The sequence below is a fragment of the Mesoplodon bidens genome (genome assembly GCF_964165515.1).
Source record: "Mesoplodon bidens genome assembly, chromosome: 2".
Lineage (NCBI taxonomy): Eukaryota > Metazoa > Chordata > Mammalia > Artiodactyla > Ziphiidae > Mesoplodon > Mesoplodon bidens.
Window position 1 is genome coordinate 105,090,570 of NC_138177.1, and position 25,415 is coordinate 105,115,984.

General features: G+C 37.6%; 1 protein-coding gene across 1 annotated transcript; it reads right to left on the reverse strand.

Annotated features, from left to right (window-relative positions):
* Positions 1 to 236: 236 nt before the first annotated feature.
* Positions 237 to 24,150, reverse strand: EPHX4 (epoxide hydrolase 4; the record flags this gene model as incomplete). The annotated part of the gene is made up of 7 exons (XM_081258809.1): positions 237 to 480; positions 2,987 to 3,135; positions 7,909 to 8,012; positions 11,580 to 11,708; positions 13,703 to 13,860; positions 20,935 to 21,020; positions 23,920 to 24,150. The coding sequence occupies 7 exons, from the start codon at positions 24,148 to 24,150 to the stop codon at positions 237 to 239; spliced, it is 1,101 nt and encodes a 366-aa protein (XP_081114935.1).
* Between the last annotated feature and the right edge of the window lie 1,265 nt (positions 24,151 to 25,415).

A 25,415-nucleotide genomic window follows, 5' to 3' on the forward strand; every position in this document is an offset into this window, starting at 1 on the left:
CAACTTCCTTTTTGCACAAGTGTGTACATTTTAAGGCAGATGCTTTTCTGTGCAAAATACAGCAAGAAAAAAACCAACATTATGTTACAAGTTCACACATTCTCAGATTTTTTTCGATGTCATTTGTCAGGATATTTATTTATGATAAAGCATATTAAAACAATTTTTCCTAATGAAGCTTAAAGAAGTTGATGAACAATTTAAAAAAATTATTTAGAGATTTCATTACAGACTCGTCACAGAAAAAGCCAGTCTTTTCGCCTTGTTTCTTCTTTTAGAAATGTCCATATCAATTTGTTCACTATGTCAGGTTGTTCTTGCTGGAGCCCGTGACTGGCTTCTGACAAAATAGTTAGCCTGAAATAGTTCTTAACGTAAATCTTTGTGCCTTCAGCCATCTCAGCCTCCATAAATGCATCTTTCTCTCCCCACAGTAGTAGTGTTGGAGTGATCACCATGTGATGTTTGAGAGGCAGGCAGCTATAAAAACAAAATACATGGGCTTGGGACTCACTGTAAACATTAAAATAACATTCCCCCAAAATGTTTCTTTAGGCCACAAATTTTTAAGGAGGGCAATATCACCACCAAAGGGATGAAAATTTGTTCTTGGGAGAGTGAAAAAAAAATTATGCTTTTTATATATAAACCATGAATATACACACAGTACATAAACAGATACTAAAATTTCATGGGGTGGGGGGCAATTAGGAAAAAAAATGCCTACAAAGTCTCTGAAGGGAGGTGATGACGAAAAAAATGGTTGAGAAACACTGCATTAGGCAATCAATCTGTACAATAAAAAATTTAATGGTCTATTTAAGAAAGGGCCAGATAAAAGTTTTAATTGGATCAGCCCTGCAAAACTTATAATGCAGGCTATAAATTAAATATGAAATTCATCACTATGAAGAATAATTTGCTTCAAAAAGATAACAGAATTTTTGAATAGTGTGATAAAAGGGAGCTTTAAACAGTGTTACTGTTCAAATGTATTTCAGTTGTTTGTTGGATAATCTAATGCATTTTATGTGAAAATTGGAACTGAGAAGTCAGAAAATATATACGGAATGAGCCTTAATACTACATGATACTATATTTATTTTGCAAGAAGATTCTTTGTAAAATATAAAGTTTTTATTTTATATTTTTTAAATATAGAAAAGTATAAAGAATAAAATCATGCATAATTCCATCATTAAAACATGGTCATTTTCTATGCATATCGTTGAAACCATAAGTACAATGCAGTAAATATATACAGTTTATACACAGTATACACATGCAAATTTCATATTAAATTATAATAACTTTCTTGTTTCATATAGTTTTTCAGAAATAATTGTAAAACATACTATTTTATGGCATAATAACCCATAAATGACTCTTCCTGTATAATTGAATATTTAGATTATAGCATCACTTAAAAGAAGGGATGTTTTAAGTGATACTACAATGAGCATTTTGTGCCCAAATCTTTGTTAGCATTTCAGATAACTTCTTTGGGCTATAGCCCTGGGAGTGGAATTCCTGAGCTGAAGAGGATGCATATTTTTAAAGCTTTTGACATCTTCTGCTAAGCTGTTTTTCAGAAAGGTGGGATGGTATTAATTACACCCCTGTTAACTAAGAATGAGAAGGAACATCTAACTAGATACTCTCCAGCACTGAATTACATTTTCGCTAGTTACAAAAAAGCTTGACTTGTGGCTACTTGGGGTTGATAAGATGCTGCTGGAATGTGAAGGATATCACATATGTCCACCAAGGTCTTAACTTTTGATTCCCATGCAAGTGGCCATCATTTGGTTGTAATGCTCCTAAAAATTAAGTTCTTGTTGAATGGGTAAACTGATATAAAACTATATTTATACTTAATTATTGATACATGGATTGCTACACAAACTTGCAAGTCACTTAAATTCTGGAGCTCATAAAGTGTTCCAAAACAAAACATTTTCTAATAGTTACCTGAATATTTAACAACATGTGAGCATGTAATAGTTGAATCAGTACAGAAAGGGGACTATTAGTCCCTATTAAAAGGACTGTTAGTGAAAAAGTAAAGAGGAATATAAATTCTTCACCAGATCGAATTGTGGGTAAAAGGGAGGAGTTTTCAGAAAATTAAAAGAAAAGCATATTTTCTGGTCCTGAGGTTTCAAATTGTTAAATTTCACATGAAACCTAAGTTACAGATAAAACAAAGTATGTACAGATAGGTGACTGTAGTTAATACTGTATTACATGTTTGAAAGTTGCTAAGAGAGTAGATCTTAAAAGTTCTCATCCCAAGAAAAAAAATATATAACTATGTATTGTGACAGATGATTAACTAGACTTACTGTGGTGATTATTTTTCAATACATACAAATATCAAATCATTATGTTGTACACCTGAAACCAATATAATGTTATATGTCAATTATACTACAGTATAAATAAATAAATAAACAAAACAAAGAAAAACATTAAATATTTTAAGAGAGTAGGTTTTAGTATATTAAGCTAAAGAACTTAATGGAAAATACTTGATAAAATAATTCTCATTAAAAATTATCAGTAAATATAGTTCTGAAGAACCTAAGGGCAGGACAGGAATAAAGACGGAGATGTAGAGAATGGACTTGAGGACACGGGGAGGGGGAAGGGTAAGCTGGGACAAAGTGCGAGAGTGGCATGGACATATATACACTACCAAATGTAAAATAGATAGCTAGTGAGAAGCAGCCACATAGCACAGGGAAATCAGCTCGGTGCTTTGTGAGCACCTAGAGGGGTGGGATAGGGAGGGTGGGAGGGAGATGCAAGAGGCAGGAGATATGGGGATATATGTATAGGTATAGCTGATTCACTTTGTTATAAAGCAGAAACTAACACACCATTGTAAAGCAATTATACTTCAATAAAGATGTTAAAAAAATCAAATATTGGCTCGGTATGGAATGAATATTTTGTTTAGTTAAAAAGAACAAATTATACTGACCTGAAGATATTTCGGTAATGGTTAATTGGACCACTTAATGCTCCAGGCTGAGAAAAAACATAAATATAAGCTTCAAGATCTTCTGCTGTTAATCGACATCCTTTCCTTCCAATGCCAGTGCTGTGACTAGTAAACAGATGTTTCAAAGCCTGATAAGTGAGAAGAGAATAATTAAAACTTTTCAATTACCTAATAGTAACTAAATATTTGGCTCTTGAAAGAGAATGATGGTCAGTGTGCAGTGATAGCTCCCAGTTTCTGCTCTAGCCAAGTTGGAGACCTCATTGTTTACAAGCACATTTTATATATTTCTGCTTTCCTGGCTTTATTTTTGATATTATTCCATTTTAATCCCCCATGGACACTTCACCCTTATAAAAAGTATCCTGTCTTCTTGGTGTCTCTTCACATTCTACAAGGCTGAGCTCAAGTACTATCCCTGCTCTAAAGCCTGATATTCCAGTTAACAGTTTATCTATTTACTGACAACCACTCCACACACACACCCCTAAATTGTTTGAACTTCTTTTGATCACAACCTAGAGTAATAAATACATTTTACATCATGATCCAGTTCATATCCCTACATATATATTTCTGAAACAAAAGTTTAAAGAAATAGCCCTTACACTTATTGCAGCATGTAATGATATTTTCAATTCTGTTCTACTTTATTTTTAAAAACTCAAATTGCAAGCCACTTTACTGAATTGCAAAACTTATTTCATGACTCACTAATGGGTCTCCACCTACAATTTGAAAAATACTGCTCTATACCAGCATTTCTCAAAGTGTGTCTCTAAACAACCTGAATCAGAATTATTGGGATTCTTGTTTAAAATTAGTTCCCTCAACCCCAAAACACCCTTGCAAAAATATGAAATGACATGTGCAGGAGGTGATTCATTGAAACATTATTTGTAATAGAAAAAGAATGGAGGACTTCCCTGGCAGTCCAGTGGTTGAGACTCTGTGCTTCCACTGAAGGGGGCACAGGTTCGATACCTGGTTGGGGAACTAGGATCCCTCATGCCCCGTGGTGCAGCACAGCCAAAAAAAATTTTTTAAGAAAAAAAAAAGAATGGAAACAAATGTCTATGGGGGGTTGGATGAATAAACTATAGTATAGTTACACGATGGTGAATTATGTGTTCTTAGTACTCTAAGAGAAGATGGAGATAATCTCTATGCTGATGATGGAGTCATCTGCAGGGTATATTGTTAAGTAGAAAAAAAGCAAGGGTAGAAATAGTGTTTATAGTATGTTATCTTTTGTGTGAGAAGGAAAAGATAAATATATACATGTTTGCTTATATTTTTAAAAAGAAACAATAAAAAGAGGAAACAAAACTAACCAAAATGGTTTTCGATGGGAGACAGAAGAAATAGGATGGAGACAGAGAAACAGAGGAAACAGAGACAAGTGAGACTTCTCTGAATGTACCTTGTTTTAGAGTTTTGACTTAGAACCATATAATGTTTTATATAAAGTCATAGAAGTTAAGTGAAAACCTGTCGTCTTAAATTTGCTTTGGAAATGTGAATAAGAACTCATAATTTTTTTCTAAAAAATATGTATGTCTACATTCTGTCCAATGGAACGATCTAGAAGCAATGAAAACTCAGTAACAATGATCACCTTGACACCCAAACTGTGGTCTCCAAATACCACTTCCTACTAATAGGAGCCAGAGTTCCTTCAATAAATGACTCATTCCAGATCTGGAACAGGAAAAAAATGATGAACTTAGGACATTAAGGAAGCAAGCTATCACTGACTAAAGGGCTCCTGTGTCAAGAGGACATAGGAGCCAACCTGAAGGAGTTCACACTTGCAACAAGGGCATCAAAGAGAACAATGACTGTAATCAATTGATAAATATCAAATATATTTTTAAAAATCATGAGCTCATAATGATATGATAAAAAAAAACCCTCATTGGTTATCAATGGAGGTTTCTAGGGCACCAATTCATTACTCTGGAAGTTGTTTATAAACGGAAATAATGAAGCATTTGTCCTGCCATTCTTGTGGGAACTGTATTTCAGAATAACCAAATATAGATGTGGAAACTCTTCTTTATACATGAATTCCAGTTAATAAAAGCAGAAAGAATAATATTGGGTTGGCCAAAAAGTTCGTTCAGTTTTTTTCCATAAGATGGCTCTAGTAGCACTTAGTTGTCTTTAACTTTATTCAAAACAATTTTGTTGTATTGTGACTGCTGTCATACTAGCATGCATTTTAAAAAAAACTGGTGAATTTTTGTGTAGCCGTTTTAATATTGAAGAAAAAAAGCAACATTTTCGGCATATTATGTTTTATTATTCCAAGAAAGGTAAAAACGCAACTGAAACTCAAAAAAAGATTTGTGTAGTGTATGGAGAAAGTGCTGTGACTGAGCGAACGTGTCAAAAGTGGTTTGAGAAGTTTCTTGCTGGAGATTTCTCGCTGGACGATGCTCCATGGTCGGGTAGACCAGTTGAAGTTGATAGTGATCAAATTGATAAATTAATTGAGAACAATAAACGTTATACCACGCAGGAGATAGCCGACATACTCTAAATATTCAAATCAAGCACTGAAAATCATTTGCACCACCTTGGTTATGTGAATCGCTTTGATGTTTGGGTTCCACATAAGTTAGGTGAAAAAAAACCTTCTTGATCGTATTGCTGCATGCGATTCTCTACAGAAACGTAACAAAAATGTTCCGTTTTTAAAACAAATTGTGACGGGCGATGAAAAGTGGATACTGTACAATAATGTGGAATGGAAGAGACCAAAGGCTGGTCTTCATCCAAAGAAGGTGATGTTGTGTATATGGTGGGATTGAAAGGGAATCCTCTATTATGAGCTCCTTCTGGAAAACCAAACGATTAATTCCAACAAGTACTGATCCCAATTAGACCAACTGAAAGTGGCACTCAACAAAAAGCATCCGGAATTACTCAACAGAAAACACATAATCTTCCATCAGGATAACCAAGGCTGCATGTTTCTTTGATGACCAGGCAAAAACTGTTACAGCTTGGCTGGGAAGTTCTGATTCATCCCCATATTCACCAGACACTGCACCTTCAGATTTCCATTTATTTTGGTCTTTACAAAGTTCTCTTAATAGAAAAAAATTCAATACCCCGGAAGACTGTAAAAGGCACCTGGAACAGTTCTTTGCTCAAGAGGATAAAAAGTTTGGGGAAGATGGAATTTAGAAGTTGCCTGAAAAATGGCAGAAGGTAGTGGAACCAAAGGGTTCAATAAAGCTCTTGGTGAAAATGAAAAACGTGTCTTTGATTTTTACTTAAAAACTGAAGGAACTTTTTAGCCATCCCAATAGAACTAAAAAATCACTGTTTTCTAAAGAAATAATGAACGTAGGCAGTGACGATCAAGGTATGCTAAAATTATTTGGTGAAAGGTTGGTTGTTAGGCAATTTGGATAGGCTGACAATTTGTGAGCCCACTGGTTAGTGTTAGCATTACTAAAACTGGGACAACTAGGCATTATGTGCTTCCCTGATGTGATGCATTAGGAAGTACACAGAACCACCTATAAAATATTCTTGTCAAATTAAACTTCAGTCTAATCAAGCCTCTAGATCAGTAGCACCTATGAAGTAGGAAAGACAAGGGTTAGCAGAACTAGTTAAATAACACCATGATGAAGCCGTCAGTCAAATCCAAAATGTGGACCATTCCTCAGGGTAAATGAACAAATTTCTTCTTAAAAAAGTGATGGTAAAAAACAAAAGGAAAGAACCGTTAAAGATTTTAAAAGGCATAACAAACAAATACAATATGTAGACCTTGTTTGGTTCCTGATTCAAACAAATAAAGTGTATAAAGACAGTTGAGACAATTAAGAGAATTTGAATGGGCATTAAATGATTTTAACAAGTTGTTCATTTTGTTAGGTTTGATAATGGCATTGGAGTTATGTTCTTTTTTTCAAAAAAGTCCGTATTGTCAGAGGTACATGCAGAAGTATTTCCAGGTAAAAATAATATTATGTCTTTTTTTAACCTCCCTAAATATTTAACACCATGCTGGACAAACAAGAAGCAACTAATTAACTTCGAAGAAATAGATACTACATATGACTTCTGATGTCAGTGTATATGGTACACCAATACCTGAAGGCTTAATTTTGTTTTGGGGTTTTGTTTACTCCCCAGGGCTTCCACTTCTGCTGTTGTCAAATTCTCTTACCTGGCATTCATATTCTTTCATCTCCCCATGGAATGTTCTCTAGAAAGAGGTATGCCTGTAGGGGAACAGGCTCTCAGAAAAAATTGAGTTAACACCCAGGCACTCAAACATACGAATAGAGACTGTAAAAATAAGTAAGCCTATAGATGAAGCCTTAGAAACATTTATTAAGTTTTAGCATTTCTGTTTTTCTTTTCCCTTTTTTTTTTTTGGCAGCACTGAAAACCTTTGGGGATCTTAGTTCCCCAACCAAGGATTGAACCCGTACCCCCTGCAGTGGAAGGGTGGAGTCCTAACCACCTGGACCACCAGGGAATTCCCTGTTTTTCTTTCTTAAAGATGGATTTTAATTTAAAATGTTTCTCATTAACATTATTTGTTTGACTTATTTTTTTGCATAGGAGGAAATGCCTAACAGTGCATAACACATAACAGATGTACAATAAATGATTATTTAAAATAAATCAGAACAACATAGGCAGAACCGGTTTTCCTGGGTTTTTTGTTTGTTTTTAGTGTTTCAGTCTATGTTTTAGTTTTGACCTCCTATTTTGTCATCCTCTTGGGCACCAGTCTTTTTTAATTGAGGTGTAATTGACATATAACGTTATATTGGTTTCAAGTATACAACATACTGATTCAATATTTGTATACACTGCAAAATGATCAGACAATAAGTCTGTAACATCCATCACCATGCTTGACTTACCTTGAAATCATTTATGGAAAACATAAATTCTGGGAACCATGGTATTTGGAAGAAATAATAATAGCTGGATTTGAACAGCTGGGCAGGGTGTCGTAAAATATATTCTGAAATTAAAATACCATGTTAGACCTTATCCAAGGGGTATGAATTACTTACTATTGAAGTAACTTCTTTTTAAGGCAATTTCACCTTTGAGATGATCCCATAAAAGAATCTACAAATAAGGCTTCTGTATATTTCTCTTTGGAACAATTTCTATGTACTTATATTTTATTTTGGATAATTTTTGGTATTTTAAATACTTAAAGCACTTTAAATAAAAAGAAAGTTCCACTTTATGAAGTGTTGACTCAGAAAGGAACAGGAAACCCAAAACAACACTCCCTTTTCTCCAAGGTCATTATCAGTGACCAAACACTTTTCCTGAGGATACATGGGGAAGCAATTTTCCCTTGTTGAAAAGATTTTCCTTACAGGCTGATTTGAATATCTTATTCATTTGGCCTCAACAGAAACTAAAGCCTTTCCTTTAAATTCGTTCATGTATTGAGAAAATTCATCCATTCAATGAATCTTTGAATATCTACTGTGTGTGAGGGGATTTAGCAGTGAACAAGAGAAAAGAGGTTCCCATTCATAAGGAACATACATAATAAATAAGTAATGAATACTTAAAAGATCATTTTAGTTAGCAAAAATACCATAAAGAAAATAAAACAAGGTAATCTGATTGAAAGTAATGGTTGGGTGGTGTGGAGGGTCTATCCTTTAGTAAAGGTGGTGGAACAGGTTTCTCTGGGGATGTGGGATGAGCCTTGAACGCAAAGATCTAGGAAGAGCATCAAGAACAGAAAGTAGGTACTGGGCTTGGCACATTCAAGAAGCAGAAAGAAGGCCAGTGTGGCTGATGTGTAGTGAATGAGGAGGGGGAGATGGTATGAGATGAGTTTTAGAAAGAAAAGCAGAAACCCAGTCAGGTAAGGCCAGAATGATGAAGATTTTAAGTGTTTTGGGAAGACACAAGTTTTAAACTAGGGAGTAATGTGATCATACATATTAAATGTACATATTTGTTGTGTATTGTGTACTATACTTTTATTTTCCTTGCTATAGAGGTGTTTTTTTTTCTTATTTCTAATTGTGTAACTGTACTCAACATGGTTGGAGTTTTTAGAATTATAATTCTCAGGTAAGTGGAGCACTGTTATGCTATACTTTTTGTAAAGTCGTCATCGAATAAGATTTATTCAGCTCTGCATTAAGAGATATCAATACAGTTAAGGGAAAATATAGTCATATTACTTGAAGACTTCATATTGACCTGACCAGGGTTGAACCTATTATTGATAAGATAGTTCCAGAAATATCCAAGTATTTTCTTACTGAAATGACCAATTACAGTTTGTCAGTATAGCAGTACCAACAAAATAACATTTACTCTAGGGTCCTGATCAATTGAACAAGCATGTAGCACAACTTCTATTGACTAATGCAACTGAGAGAAACATGATGAACCTCAGTTTGATATTTGATTCCTAAGCAACCATGCTATTACCTCAGCTGAGATAGGACAATTGAATATGTATCTGAAATTTAACTTTTATGCTTATACAGTATTTATGTAGTCATGTTCCCTTTCTCCCTCACCTACTTTAATTCTGAGGAAGAAATAAAAATATGTTTTTCTGAATTTTTTGTTCCCTGGAGTGCTACTGTGGGTCATGACAGTACTGAACCTCAGAAAATTTGACAAGGGTAGTTAAAGAGGAAAAAATTATACTTTTTGTCAAAACCAAATAAAAATGTGCCTAGCCATTGTTCACAGGTTTTTTTGTTTGTTTATTTGTTTTTAATCACTCTTAAGATTAAGGGTTCTCTTTATAGCAGAGGTTCTCAAAACATAGCCCATGTGGACCCCTGGGGATCCTTAAGACCCTCTTAAAGGATACAGATGGTCAAATTATTTCAAAACAATACAATTAGCTTTTCTCATTTTGCCGACATTTGCACAGATGGTACAAAGGCAATAGTAGATAAAGCCATTGCTGCCTGAGCACAAATCAAGGCAGTGACACTAAACAATACCAGCAGTCATTGTATTCTTCACCACCACACACTTACTGTAAACAAACAAGTACATAAATACATAAAATTAAGTGGAGCTTTCACTTAAGAATGTCTTTGATGAGATAGCAAAAATTATTAATTTTATTAAATTTCTACCTTTTTGTATACGTCTTTTTAACATTGTGATGAAATAGAAAATAAGGCAGTTCTGTTGAACACCCAAATACAATGATTGTCTTGAGGAAAAGCACCTCTGCAATTGTCTGATAAGTTGAATTAGCTGCATTTTTAATGGAACACCATTTTTACTTGAGAGAACGACTAACAAACTATCATCAGTCAGATTGGGTATTTAACAGATAGTCTCTTGAAAATGAACAAAGTGAGCCTGTCACTTGAGGGAAAACAATCAACAGTGTTTGTTGTCAATGATGAAGTTCAAGCTTTCAAATGAAAATTAGAATTTTGGAAACTTGTGTCTGCTACTGTGAGCTTGACAGCTTTGCAAAGGCTTTTTTGATGAAACTGGGGTGATATTAATGAACATGATTTGATAGCATATAATGAAATGTGTCAACTTATGGAAGATCTACATAACTCAGTGAACCAGTATCTTCCAATGCGTGATGATTGCAAAATCATGCATAGGTAGAAAAAATCCATTCAAAGTGCTAGAGAGACCAATGGATTTTCATGTGACAGAGTATAAAAAGTTCATTAATATGACATCAGATTCCACACTGTTACTAACCTTTCAGAAATAACTAATTTTTGAGTTTGGTGTAGTATTAAAGGAGAACATACGCAGTTATTTGAAAAGACTATTAAAATTCTCCTTTTTCTAATTACAAATCTGTGTGAGGCCAGATTTCTTCATATACTTCAATTCAAACATTTGCAACAGGTTGAATATAGAAGCAGATATGAGAATCCAGCTGTCTTCTATTAAGCCAAAAATTAAAGAGGTTTGCAAAAATGTAAAACAATGACACTCCTCTCACTAAAATTTTGTTTTGGAAGATATAGTTAGTTTTCAGTAAAATGCTTATGCTAATATGTACTGGATTAATTATTTTTTTAAAATGAATTAATACATAAACATTTTTTAAATTCTCATTTTTTAATTTCCAATACAGTGAATGTTTATGGATATAACCCATATAAACAAATGCTCAATGCGGTCTTTAATACTTTTTAAGAGTATAAAGGAGACCAAAAATTTGAGAACTGCTGCTTTAAAGAATGCTGCCATTCCTGACAGCCAAAGGAGTCAGGCAAGAGGAAAATTTATTTCTAGGCTGTCAAGATTCATTACTGTCAAAGTAATGTTACTGCATTTTCCCTTTAACTCTCCCTAAGGTAGCGGTAAAATGTTTTCTAAAAAGAAATAAAATTATGCAAGCAAATATAAAGCAACACTTCCTGTGACTCTTCAGGAATATTTAAAGCTGAGATAGCTGACATTATCATGTGATAATATCATATTTTAGTCATTTAATTTAAAAAATATTATGTTAATCAACTTTTGCTGTTTTTAATCTGTGTCAGTGACAATAGTGAGTTGTCACGCTATCAAAGATGTCTTAAAGGAAATTTAAACTCACCTGTAAATACATTTGGATGAGGGAAGTTAATAACAATAAGCTTCATCACCATTTCAGGATAACAGATGGCAATTAGCCAAGCAATCATGCCTCCCCAGTCATGGCCAATCAGAACACATTTGCTATACCCTGTAATTGAGAAATGAATGTTGGCATCATTGGAAAGAAACTGGTGGGTGCATCATTACCGCTCATAAAATAGGTATGTTTCTAAAACTAATCTTTCTACTCTCCTACCCTAATTATGCACTTTGTGCAGACATTGAGTTTGGTGTTTCCAAAACCTTGTATGTCTGAATCACCTGGGGTAGCTTTTTAGAAAATTTAAATGCCCAGGGTCCATTATAGACCTCAGAATCTCTCTTGGGAATTTATACTTAAAAAAAAAATGGAAATAGTTCACCTCTGGTCACATAAACCTGAGTTTGGAAAACCATGGTAAAGACTACACATAATTAGGTCATAAGCAAGATTACATTATTGATTTAACTGGAAAATTTCATGATGACAAATTTAGGCCAAGTTTGACTGAATTACCACAAAATGTGAATGAAATATGGCTGTCGGAAATCAGTGTCTCTGAGTCTATTTTACTGTAATCACAGTAAATTACAACACTGCACTGACACCCCCAGACCTCATCCATTTTTTCCCCTCTAAGAACATTGACCTGATCTACATTCTCATTAGATTGTTGTAGGAAAGGGTCTTTAATTTGATTTCATGGGTTTCTCACTAACTGGCTCTGTTAACATATCGATGGTAGCAGCTGGGTTTCAGTCAAAAGGGATGTAGTGTATTAGATTATTGTTAAAAAATATTTACTCCTCCCCTCTCCCCACTGCCATAGAGGTAGTATACTTCACTGCTCCCCCACTTTTATTAATAAATTTATTTATTTATTTTTTATTTTTGGCTGTGTTGGGTCTTCGTTGCTGTGCGCGGGCTTTCTGTAGTTGCGGTGAGCAGAGACTACTCTTTGTTGTGGTGTGTGGGCTTCTCATTGCGGTGGCTTCTCTTGTTGCGGAGCACGGGCTCTAGGCGCTCAGGTTTCAGTAGTTGTGGCATGTGGGCTCTAGAGCACAGGCTCAGTGGTTGTGGTGCATGGGCTTAATTGCTCTGCAGCATGTGGGATCTTCCCGGGTCAGGGCTTGAACCCATGTCCCCTGCATTGGCAGGTGGATTCTTAACCACTGTGCCACCAGGGAGTCCCCCCACCCCACCTTTTTTCTGGCCATGCTGAAAAACAAGAGGGATCTTAGTTCCCGGACCAGGGATCAAACTGTGCCCCCTGCAGTGGAAGCGCAGAGCCTTAACCACTGGACCACCAGGGAAGTTCCCTCACCACCCCTTTGATGGTTTGATGTTAGACTTGGCAGTGTGATTTGCTTTGGTTTTGTGATGGCTGTTAGACTTGATTTGGGGCTCAGCCATATGACTTGCTTTGACCAATGAGCTGCAACCAGAAACTTGAAATATGCTTTTGCAACTGGGCTCATCCTCTTGCCACTTCAACCGTAGCCAGGAGAAGAGCTTTCCGCAGAGAGCTACTCCACTTTAGCTGGGGCTCCAGCCCCATTCTCAGTGAGAGGCCAATCCCAGCTGGACCTGTAGCCTGAGGCAAAGACCCAGAGGTCTCCAGCCTACAGTTGACCTGAAGATCCAGAAGCACAGGAATGAATGCCTATGGCTGTATGCCACTGAGTTTGGGGTGGTCTGTTACACAATATTATTGTGGCACTAGCTGATCAATACAAGAAAGATAATTCAAGTGTTTCTGCATCTTACAACATGTTTAAATAAATATTTAGGTTTTGGTTCTGAAGAAATAAATTTTCTGAGAACAAGAATCAAATTTCTAATAATTAGTTCTGAAAATAATAGATAGTATATATTAAGTCAATCTTTAAAAACAAATTTTGAGAGTCAATTTTGGCTGGTAGACAGAATAGTTATTCTGGTTGTGTTATTTTAAATTGCCTCTATAAATATTTTGAGCTGTATGCACCAAGGTGACAGGATCTAGATAACAGCTCAGGTAGATGGAAGAAATGAGGTAATCAGTTTAAATTTGTTGAATGTTAGTCCCTTAAAAAGAATTAACACTGTTTTTTAAAACCTACCTAAAGAGTCTAAAATATCCTTTATATCTGTAATTAGACAGTCCAATTTATAATTCTCTCGATGAATGGGAGCATCTGTTTCTCCATAGCCTCTCAAGTCCAACGCTACAACTCTATATTCACTTTTAAATTCCCTTAGTTGGTGACGCCAAGAATACCTGCAGGAAATAAGAAGCATTAAAAATACCACAGTAACTAATACAAAGAATAACATTACAGATTTTCTAAGTGGAAAGCTGTAAGAAACTCCTCGTTTTTGAGAAAGATTATATAGCTGTGTGTGGGAAGGAAAGAAAAGAACTGTTTGAGAAATAAGCACTGACGTTCTTTATTAAAATTACATTATTTTTTTTTTTACCAGGTCCAGTGGGGTGTAACAAAGGGCCAGGGTTTATAGAAACTACAAAATATCAGATACTAAAACCTTAAGAAATGTATTTAAGAAGTCAATTTTCTAAGCTTTTCTTAAATAATGCTCACCACTATCACTGAGTCTGTACCTATAAATGCTTCCACACATTGCACCATTTGATTCTCTCAAAAAATTTGTGAGATGAAAATATATTTTCCTAGAAGGGAGATTTTACTTACCTTAGTCCACTGTCAAATAGGACTCAATGTTTTTAGGAATAACAATGGGTTACTCATGGATGAAAATGTCTGACGATTTAAAAAAATATTTTCACGGAAAGAATCCAATAAAATAACTACTTAAGATAAACCTCTGGGCTTCCCTGGTTGCACAGTGGTTAAGAATCCACCTGCCAATGCAGGGGGCACAGGTTCGATCCCTGGCCTGGGAAGATCCCACATGCCACGGAGCAGCTAAGCCCAGGCGCCACAACTACTGAGCCTGCGCTCTAGAGCCCGTGCTCCACAACAAGAGAAGCCACGACAATGAGAAGCCTGCGCACCACAATGAAGAGTGGCCCCCGCTCGCCACAACTAGAGAAAGCCCGCACACAGCAATGAAGACCCAACACAGCCAAAAATAAAAACAAACAAAAAAGATAAACCTCCACTTGCTAAAACAAAATCTTGGGGGCAAGATCCTGAACCATCAGCATAAGCTAGTGTGATATTTAAAACATTTAACAACCAAAATGGCACAGGAACTGACTAATTAGAATGGTGACAGCCAAGTCCTAGTAGTTTCTGCTGGGCCAGGTGTTCCCCCTCTGCTTGATAATAAAACTGAAGAATTAATTGAAATACAGAGATCCACGAGATTATCTTCTTCTAATAAGCAAAATCATTATGGATAACAAATAGAAAAAGAGACATGGATTTTTCAAAGTGACTCACTATGTTATGGAACTCAAAATATGCATTTATCAAAAAGCATCTGCATGCAAATCTGTCCATGAAAACACAGTGCAAAATTATCTGACACAAGCCAAATGGGAGATTGTTGTCTGGAAAGATTTTTGGAGCACAATAGGAAAGTGAACAGAGTGATCTGAGATTATAAACCAATAGTGGAAGGGGACTGCAGTGTGAAGTGACACAAAGCTATGAGAACAACGAAGCAAATCAACCACCTTACATCAGCAGGTAGATTATCAAGAAGGGTGTCAAGACACATATTTGGAATTATGAATGGATAGAGTCTTCGATCTATTACTAGGATATCTATAATTTGTAAAAATCTGCAAAAGCATTGCCAATTAATATGGATTTGAAAATGTTAACAAAAAGTGTCTTTCTTAGCAAGGCCATAGCAATATTGATAATCTTGTCTCTGGTTTGTAATAAACAAATGAAGCAGTTTCATTCCTTAAAGATACTCATCTGTCAACACATATGATTTTATTATTTTCTCATAGCCTTACTTAACATTGTGAATTGATTTTTTTATGTCTTCATAACTGAAGCCCAACTCTTCACTCTTTATAATCCCTCATCCTCAATCAATAAAGTTCAGTAGATTTAACCTGTTAAATATTTATTTAATCACTTTTCCTGTCCATCCCTGCTATCATTACCTTCATTCAGGCCTCCATTAACACAGCAGCCTATCGACTGGTCTGTATCTATTTCATTCCCCTTGGCTCTGTCTTCTACAAACCAGAGTGGTTTAGCAAAAACACAAACTCTCTCAGGTCATTTCCCAGCTTAACAGCTTTTCTTGACTCTCTGTTACTCATAATGTGAAGCCCAAGCATGTTATTCTGGCAGACATAACCTCCAAGATTTGACTTGCCCGATCTTCCAGCCTGACTACTTTATACTCTGTCATTTGCTATATAATAAAAAGAACTAACATCTATATTAATTTTACTACATGCCAGGCACAATTCTAGGTGCTTCACACATAGTGATGTTGATCTTCAAGGCAGTACTATGAAGTAGGTACTATTATTATCCCCATTTTACAGATGAAGAAACAGAGGCACAGATTGGTTCCTGGATGTGCTGAAGGTCACAGATTTAGCAAACGGCAGAGCCAGGATTCAAACCCAGGTGGTCTGGCCTGAGAGCCCATGCTATGCTGCCTCTGTGGCACTAATCTACTTGCAGTGAATAAACATGGGTATTGTCTTTGTGACTTTGTTTATATAATCTCCTTGTCTGAAACATCATCCCTTCCCATCATTCCCCTACTCCCCACAATCCCTGTTCTTCACCCCTCATTGAACTCCTCATGCTGGGCACCTCCTCTTCCAGGAGACTTCCCAGTCTCCCTCCTTCACAGGTGGGTTGGGTGGCCCCTTCCATACTCTCCCACTTGTCTGTACACTCTTCAGTGCACTGGGAAGAGTCTACAGACAAGTGTACTAGACACTAATCTGTTGGTGCCTGGCACTTCCACTTGATGGTGAGCTCCCTGAATTATCTGATAGACATGTAGGTGCTCAATAGAGATTTGTTGACTGAGTAAAACAATGAACAAATGAAAGCACTGAATTATGATAGTGCTAGAAATACCAGTTGTTCCATAAAACTCTGTCTCAGTTCAAACCTTGAGACAACCTTGAACTAAAGTTCCCATATTCCTGTTGGGGAATTTATACTCAATTTCTATTAAATTGTGCATTGTTTTAATATCTTAAATACTTGTGTCTTCACTTAGAATTCATTTAATTAGAGATTTCAAGGTAGAAATTTGACTCAAAAAACGTGTACAATCCTGTAACATTTTACATTTAATGTATTAGAGATTATGCAAACATAATACCTGCATATCATTATCTTATTAATAACTTAAATTGCCTTCCAAATAAATTCAACTATTGCTATTGTCAATGAGTGGAGCCAAACAATATCTTAAACATTTCTAAGAATATTTAAGGATTGCAACTGCTATCTTAATAAAGTACAAAATAAATTTTAAATGCAATCTTCCTAGAGTTCATAAATAAATCATATTTGATTTACACATTAACTGTAAACTGAAGAAGAAATCACCCCAGCAATAGACTGATGGGTATGTCATTCACATGAATAGAACAAAACAACCCCCTTGATAGAGGAATGAAACATACTACAAAATCAGTAACTCCTGACAATATTATAAATAAACAAATCTAGCTGTTTTCATCCACATTGTTTTTTCCCCCTCTGGTAGCTTCAGGTAATAGCAGAGGACACTTCAAAAAAAAGCAACCTCTTTCTTAGTTATTATTCTTAACATAAGGAGGACCCCTGGTTTACCAGGCTAGCCTCTTTGAAACGTAGAATACCCTCTTCCCCTTCACAAGAGAGAAAAAGTTGCAGTCATCAGATTCTGTTCAGCTGTATGGATGACGAGACCTCACTTGCCTCAGCACTTGAGTAATGACGAATGCATCCCATACAGCTGGTGTATTGCCAGAAATTGCCTGCATCAGCTCAAAATATTTTTAAAAGCAATGCAAACTGAGGTGGAGATAGAGGGGGAGAAAAATCATCTTTGACAAACAGCCTTATTTTGGGCTAATTTAGCTAAAGTTCTCATAAATGTGTATATTGTTTGATGTTTCCTTTATATTTTAAGAAAGAAGACAGAATTTTATTGTTTCTGTGTAACACCTAATAGTATACATTAAATGTCACCAATTCTCAACAATTATTCTTAGTTAATGATGATAAATGCAAATAATACATTACATTTGTATAGTGCTTTTCTGTTTAAAAAGCACTTTTACATGTTGCCAATTTATGATTATTTTGTTTTCACTGTACCAAATAATCTGACCTATCTGATCTACAAAGAAGCTTATAAATTCATGTGTATTTAGGCAAAACTTGATTGATAGAGGAATAATATTTATATTTATAATGTAAATTGAAATCGGTTTGAAGTGCCAGATAAAGGTTTTTTTGGCTCTTAAAAAGGGGAGAAGTGCAAGAGAAGGGGTTTTTGGAAAAAGAAAAGGGAAAGTTCAAGAGAGAGAGACTTGAAGTGGCTTAATCAAAACAGCTTTATCCTAAATTCTGATTCAAATTGACTTTTTCCTGAATGGAGCACATGAATGGAATTGACTAGACTGTATAGTGGGGAATAGTGGTAATTTGGAAGGAAAGACAGAGTAAGTGTCAACATAGAGGTCTTGGTTTAGGGTAGGACACACTCAAATAGAAGTTTTTGATTAACAGCAATCTCCATGTAGTTGCTCTAGGAATCTCCCTGAACAACCAGGTAGCTTTCAGATTAATGGCTAGCAAAGTTCAGTGAATTCAATATGGTCTATTTGAGTAACTCAGTTTTCAGGGTTTGCTGTTATTGTTGTTTTAAATTATAGCAAGCCTCTTGCTGGAGTAACAAATAGTACATTTGGTGAACAGAAGGGGACTCATTCCCATGATCTGCATATATTTCCTAACATATGCTCTTCAAAGTAAAAATATCTCTAGGAGTTTTTTCAAAACTAAACCATTCCTCTCAATAACCCTTTTGGACAAAGCCAAGACTTGATTTTGCTGGAGAAAATGGGTCTAATGTCCAGTGACTGGTGTTGGGCCCCCTCCTAGGCTGTCCTATCCACTGAAGATTCTAGGACATGGACAAGAATCACCAGACATTTCTGTTTTGCAAAAGGGGTCTCATGAAGAGTAAATAATGGGACAATGTTGTGAAAAATGTGCAAAAGTATCATTTCTTAAAATATGACACAGAGCATCTACTGTCCTATATTAAATGGGTATCACTGCTATTTTCTGGGGCTCCTCAAAACAATTACCAAGTGGCTGAAGTGGTTGCAGGTTCATCTTTATCTTCCACATATAAAGAAGTGATGTTCCAGGAGGAAAAAGAGCAGGGACAAGTATCGGGGTTGGTATGAGGTACAGAAAGAGAAGAGCCTTTAAATCTTTTCTTTCTAAAAAGTTAACTCTTCCCACTCAGATCATGAATTTTATATAGAATGATGATTTAAAATGTTAAAGTAAGGTATACTTACATTGTTGGTTAACTTTTGAATTTTTCTATAAGGTGTGAAATTTGAAAGGTAAAAATCCATGTATGTTATTAGATCATTATCATTCCTATATACCAGGGATATATTAGCAGAGGTCAGCTCTGAAGTTTAAGAAGGTATACCTTACTTTCTGGCACTGCCAATTTCAGAAGGGTAGCTGTGACACTCAGAAGAGTGCCAGGCACATAGTAAATGCTCAGGAAGTATTAACTATCATCATCAGCAGCCAGAATCAGGAAATTATTTTTTAAAGGTCTGGGACAATGCTCTGTCCCCAAATTTCTCCCTTACTTTCACTCTTAACAACCTGCAGTTCCATCATTACATATTCCTCACATACTTCAGAGTTTTAAAGATTTTGTGTCATCCAAAGCCCTGATTTAAAAAGCCTCTAGCTCTGAAAGAGGTATTACCTTAATACACTTTAGAAATACTTTATGAGTGAAAGGGACTTTATTAATAAATGCATTGAGGATGCTAGTGGTGGCACATGGATCTCCACACTGAGTGAATGGGAATGAAGGAAGAAAATGAACGTTTATTGAGTATTCACTGGGGCCATGGGAACAGCCTTTCACATATTTTGACTCCCTTTATCCCCACAACTCTGCAAGACTCTTGTAGATTGTGCAGGGTCCTGCAGCAACTAAGTGGCTGAGCCAGAATTCACTGCCCGTGTTACTTTATGCAGATTTGACTAACGCTTCAGACTAACATTTTACTTGTGAGCCAGTCATGTCATAGACTTTTTGCTCTGGGAAAATGATTAGCTAGATGGGTGTTTGCCATTCTCCATTCTTTTATTCGATGCCTAATACTTCCTAGTGTGCTAGCAATCTCAATGCATTTATTAATAAAGTCCCTTTCATTTGAAAAGTATTAACTAAAGTGTATAAGGTAATATCTCTTTCACAGTTAGATGTATTTTAAATTAGGACTTTGGATGACCCAAAATCTTTAAAGCTCTAAAGGAAGTGAGGAATATGTAATGGTGGAATTCTAGGTGTTAAGAGCAAAAGTAAGGGAGACATTTAGGGACAGTGCATTGTCCCAGAACTTTAAAAACATACCATATATTCTACATTTGAGTCAGTTCAGAGAATATGAATTTTTTTTGGTCCATTTAGCCATCTCAAGATCATAGCCTTGAGCTACCAAAAATATGATTTTCTTTTTACCACATTGATATGTACCATCTTTTAAAAAGATATTCATTTTTTAAAAGTTTAATCATGTGATGTTTCATCTGTACTTACTTGGCTCTGTGGGGTTCAAAGGGAACAGAACATTTTCTTCTAGGTAACTAGCAACTGTGTATTTTTGGCTATAGGTTTTCTTCTCAATGTGAAATATTCCAGTCCTTCATTTGTCCTGCATTCATCTGAGCCTGTTACTATGTGCATAGGAAAGAGTTCCTTTCCAGATTCCATGAGCCCTCTTCTCCCTCTGCCTTTCCCTCACCCCAGGTCTCACCAAAAGCTGCCAGGTAACAGGCACTCTAATCCTTTGGTTTCTTGCAAATCTCCTTTTCCATCCAATGTTGTATTTTGTCCACAGTAGGTACTATAAAAACTGTTTTGTAATTGACTATTCAGAAATTTGAAACATTAAATGATACTTCTTTTAATTATCAAAAAAAATTTAGGATGATAATATGCACGTTTCTTTAAAACAGGAGGAACACCATTCCTGTGATTGAGGAACATTTAAGAATAATAACTCTAGACCAGTACTTGATCATAGCATGGGGTCTATTAAAAGTCATTGTAAGAAAATGACTCTATGATAAGCCGAGTCTTTAGTGCAAAAGAAAAAGTTAGTTGGTAAGTTTACCAGAATTCTGGAAATCCATGAAGCAGCAGCATAAGTGGTTTGCCTCTTTCTCCAGCGGCAACATAATGAAATCTTAACCCCGAATCCTGCAGTACGAAATAGAGGGCATGAAATTTCAGCGATGTTTTGTGTTGACTGTAAAAAGTAGTACATTTAGTATTTCCATGCCGTTAAAAAAATTTCACTTGCATTATTTTTAATATAAAGAAATAAAATAAGTATATTAATTTTCAAAAAGAAAAAATAACCATGATTTATTAACAGGGTAAATTGAAAGATTCACTTTTGTCAACATTCCCTTCTCCTTCTATTTACAAGGTCAATTTATATATTATGAGCTTCTGAAACAGTCACAATTTTCTTACTGATGTGTCACATTTCATCGCACTCAAATTCTGCAGGACATGTAAATAATTCTGATCTGCATTTATATTCCTGCCATATTTACCTCCTACTCATGTACTTTTGTCAGCTTGCCCATCAAGAGCTGTGCCATCAGTTACATAATTCACACCACCTTTCCTTATTTTTAGTTCTCTCCTTCCCACGTTAGTATTTTCTGTTGAGGTTGCACGTACAGTTCCCCTGGCTGCCTGCTCCTCATGTCACATCAGTGTGTTTCTTTTTTTAAAAATTTTATTTTATTTATTTATTTATTTATTTTTGGCTGTGTTGGGTCTTCGTTGCTGTGCGCTGGCTTCTCATTGTGGTGGCTTCTCTTGTTTCGGAGCATGAGCTCTAGGCGCACAGGCTTCAGGAGTTGCGACATGCAGGCTCAGTAGTTGTGGCGCACAGGCTTAGCTGCTCGGTGGTTGTGGGATCTTCCCGGACCAGGGATGGAACCCGTGTGCCCTGCAATGGCAGGCGGATTCTCAACCACTGCGACACCAGGGAAGCCCCCATATCAGTGTATTTCTAATAGCCGAACGATCTGAGTGTTCAAGCCTTCACTCTGCATATGGGGGACAAAACTGCCCAAGGAAAACAAAAATCATGGGAATGAGACAGGAATACAGCAAATACAAAGCAAACAGAAAAGAGGAAAGTGGAGGAAAAAGCAAGAAAGAAAAACAAAAACTCAGAAGGAAGTGAGGAAAGAAACCAAGACCCAAAACCCAGAGACTGGGTTTTTTATCAGATAACCCAAGCAATTGGGTTTCCAGATGTGAAAAAACTCTTGAAGTTCATATAGTTCAACCCTATCATTTTTGCAGAGTTAGAAACTGAGGTCCAAAGATGTTAGCACAGGTCGTAAAGGTGGTTGGGGGCAGGGCTATGACTAGAGCCTCCATCTTGTCCTGCCACCCAGGGCAATGCTCTTTCCACTCCTTGGTTCTATGGTCTCTGGGGAAACTCTTTAGGTGGCCAGAGTCAGAACAAGTGCATTACGAGGAATTCCGGATGATTCTTAAACTGCTTTTCCCCTTCAGGTAGGATGAAGATAACAACTCTGACTTTGCCCGCAACTGCTTTTCCTTTTTAAAAAAAATTATTTATTTTATTTATTTATTTTTGGTTGTGTTGGGTCTTTATTGCTGCGCACGGGCTTTCTCTGGTTGCGGTAAGCAGGGGCTACTCTTCTGTGCAGTGTGTGGGCTTTCTCTGGTTGCGGTGCACGGGCTTCCCATTGTGGCGGCTTCTCTTGTTGCGGAGCACGGGCTCTAGGTGCCGGGGCTTCAGTAGTTGTGGCTCAGGGGTTTTAGAGCGCAGGCTCAGTAGTTGTGGCACACGGGCTTAGTTACTCCGTGGCATGTGGGACCTTTCCGGACCGGGGATTGAACCCGTGTCCCCTGCATTGGCAGGTGGATTCTTAACCACTGCGCTACCAGGGAAGCCCTGCCCTCCACTGCTGAATGCCTTCCCAGAAGTTCAATAACTTCTTTTATTGGTGGTGAGTCTTGGAAGCTGAAAGGCTGTGGATGCTTGATTGGATTTAGTGAATAAATACTCCATTTCACTTACTATGTGCGAGGCACTGTTCTAAGTTTTTTGGTTTCGTTTATTTGTTTTTACACATATTAACTCATTTAAATTCTCATATCGACTCCAGGCTGAGTAAGTGTAAGAAGGACATGCCCCTTGGTTTTCTGAACTTCAGCTGCTGGGCAATCTAGTTCCTAATAGGAATCCCAGACCTGGTGACAAAAATATCCTTTCACGTAGGCTATTTTTGAAAGGCCTGCAAGTCAGACTGTAGGGTGCATTTCAAGAAGCCATCTCCCTTCACCACCTGGAGCCTCAGGAAGTAGAATATCCGAGGGCTGTAAGAAAGCTTGGGACAAGCACGGACAATTAGAGTCTGCATGCATAGTTGACATTTACTTTTTGTGCCATTCCTTTGGTCTCTGGCATCATAAGTCTGCTTCCTTCCCCACAAACGTACACAATTTATTTATTGTTTCATGTTGCTTAGGTCATCTGTGAATGCTCCATTCTGCTGATCTGAATAAACTCCTGATTTCCAATGACTTATTCTGTTTACTCTTTCAATCTCTAAAGTTTGGACGAGGACAGCCTTCTGAGACAGTAGGGCGCCACCAGTAACAATTCCCTACAGCTTAACTGAGCTCTAAAGGGCAAAGAGGTGACAGACGACAGCTTCCCCTTACAGGAGGAGAGGGAGCAGAATTATTCTGGGTTGTTGTTGTGGAGGAGGAGGGGACAGTAATATAATAGGACCCAGATTATTAGAGAAATTCCACATAACCTTCTCTCTCTGTCTTACACACACACACACACACACACACGCGCGCACGCACGCAACAAACAGGGACCGTAAAGACACACAATCCCGACCCTCTCCCGCGACACCTCGCCCCTCTTGCATCCCCTTGGCACCTTCCCCGTCCCCGCCGCACGCCCTGCGAGCCCCGAGAACACTAGGGGACGCTGGGCCTGGAGTCATGCAAGGATCAGCCCGGCGCCCTCTGCTCTCACAGTCGTCACGTTCCCTCGCGATAGCGCCGGGCCCGCGCCGGCCTTCACCTTGATCCGCACGTAGCAGTGGGTACCCAAAGAGGGGTCGTTCAAGCACGCTGGAGGGTGTTCCCGGGCGACCCTCCGGAAGGTCTGCGTGGGTCCCTTGCCGATGCTCCACAAAAGTTTGAGCAGGTAGACGGAAGCGCAGAGCCCGCAGTAGCAGTAGACCAGGGACCAGAAGAGCAGGGACCGGATCGTGACCATCAGGCGGGGGAGGCAATCCCGCAGCCTCGCCATCGGGCGGCGGCAACGGCGGGGTCCGCTGCACTTCCGAGGCGCGGGGAGCAGCGGCGCGCACTCCGGCTACGGAGCGACACTGTAAGCGCGGCGGCGCGTCAGCCCCGCCAGCCGGTCTGCGGTCGCCGGCTCCGCGCGCGCCTCCCCGCGGGCCCGGCGCGGATCCTGTGTCACAGCCCCGGGCTCCCGCACTCACGGTGAGCTCTTGCGGCCACTGCGCCCAGCCCCGGAGCGCCGCGCCGTAGACCCACTGCGCTGCGACGTCCGCCCCGGGCTAGGTAGGCTAGGGTGGAGACCCGGCCTTCCTCCGCAAAGTAAAATCCCATTTCAGAATTGCTAAAATGTGGGGAAAATGAAGGTGAGACTTTCCCAAATCATCCTAGGTACTGTGGACGGAAGAGCCACTCATTTTGACCAGTGTTCAAATCCTCCCATTGTCCTCAATTAGGCCTTTTTCTGGATCATGGAATTATGGGGCGCGTGGAGGAGTAGCAGTAAACGATTTTCATACTACCTGACAGACATTATTTCTTTATTCATTCCAAACAATCATCTGAAGGTGTTGATATTCTCCAACTAGATTCAGAGTCGTTATCTGCCCAGCCAGGTGTTTGGTTCTAAAGTCAAGCCTCCGGAAATCCCTGGTCTTTTTTCTGTTCCTCTGAGTTTTTCCTTTACAAGAATACTGTATAAATAGAATCATGTAGTATGCAACCTCTTGTTTCTGGCTTCTGTCGCTTAGCATAATGCATCTGAGATTCAACTACACTGTTACATATATTGTTTCTTTTTTATTGCTTATAAGTGTTTTGTTGGATGGATGTACCATAATTGTTTATGGAACGGTCCCCAGTTGAGGGACATTTCAGTTTTTTCCAGTTTTTGGTAGTTATGAATAAAGTGACTCATATAAAGTTTTTGGTTCGAACTTAAGTTTTCATTTCACTTGGGTCAACACTTAGAAGTGGGATTGCTGGGTCAGGTCGTTAAGTGTGCATTTAGCTTTATAGGAAACTGCCAAACTGCTTTCCAAAATGGCTGTAATTTTAATTCACACTAGCAATGTGTGAGAGTTATGGTTAGGTCATATTCTTGAAAGCACTTAGTTTATCAAAAAAAAAAATCCCGATTTTAGCCATTCTAAGAGTTGTGTAGTGTGGTATCTCATTGAAATTTAAATTTGCATTTCTCTAATGATAATAATGTTGGGCATCTTCATGTACTTGTGTGCCGCTTGAATATATTCTTCTTTGACAAAGCAGCTG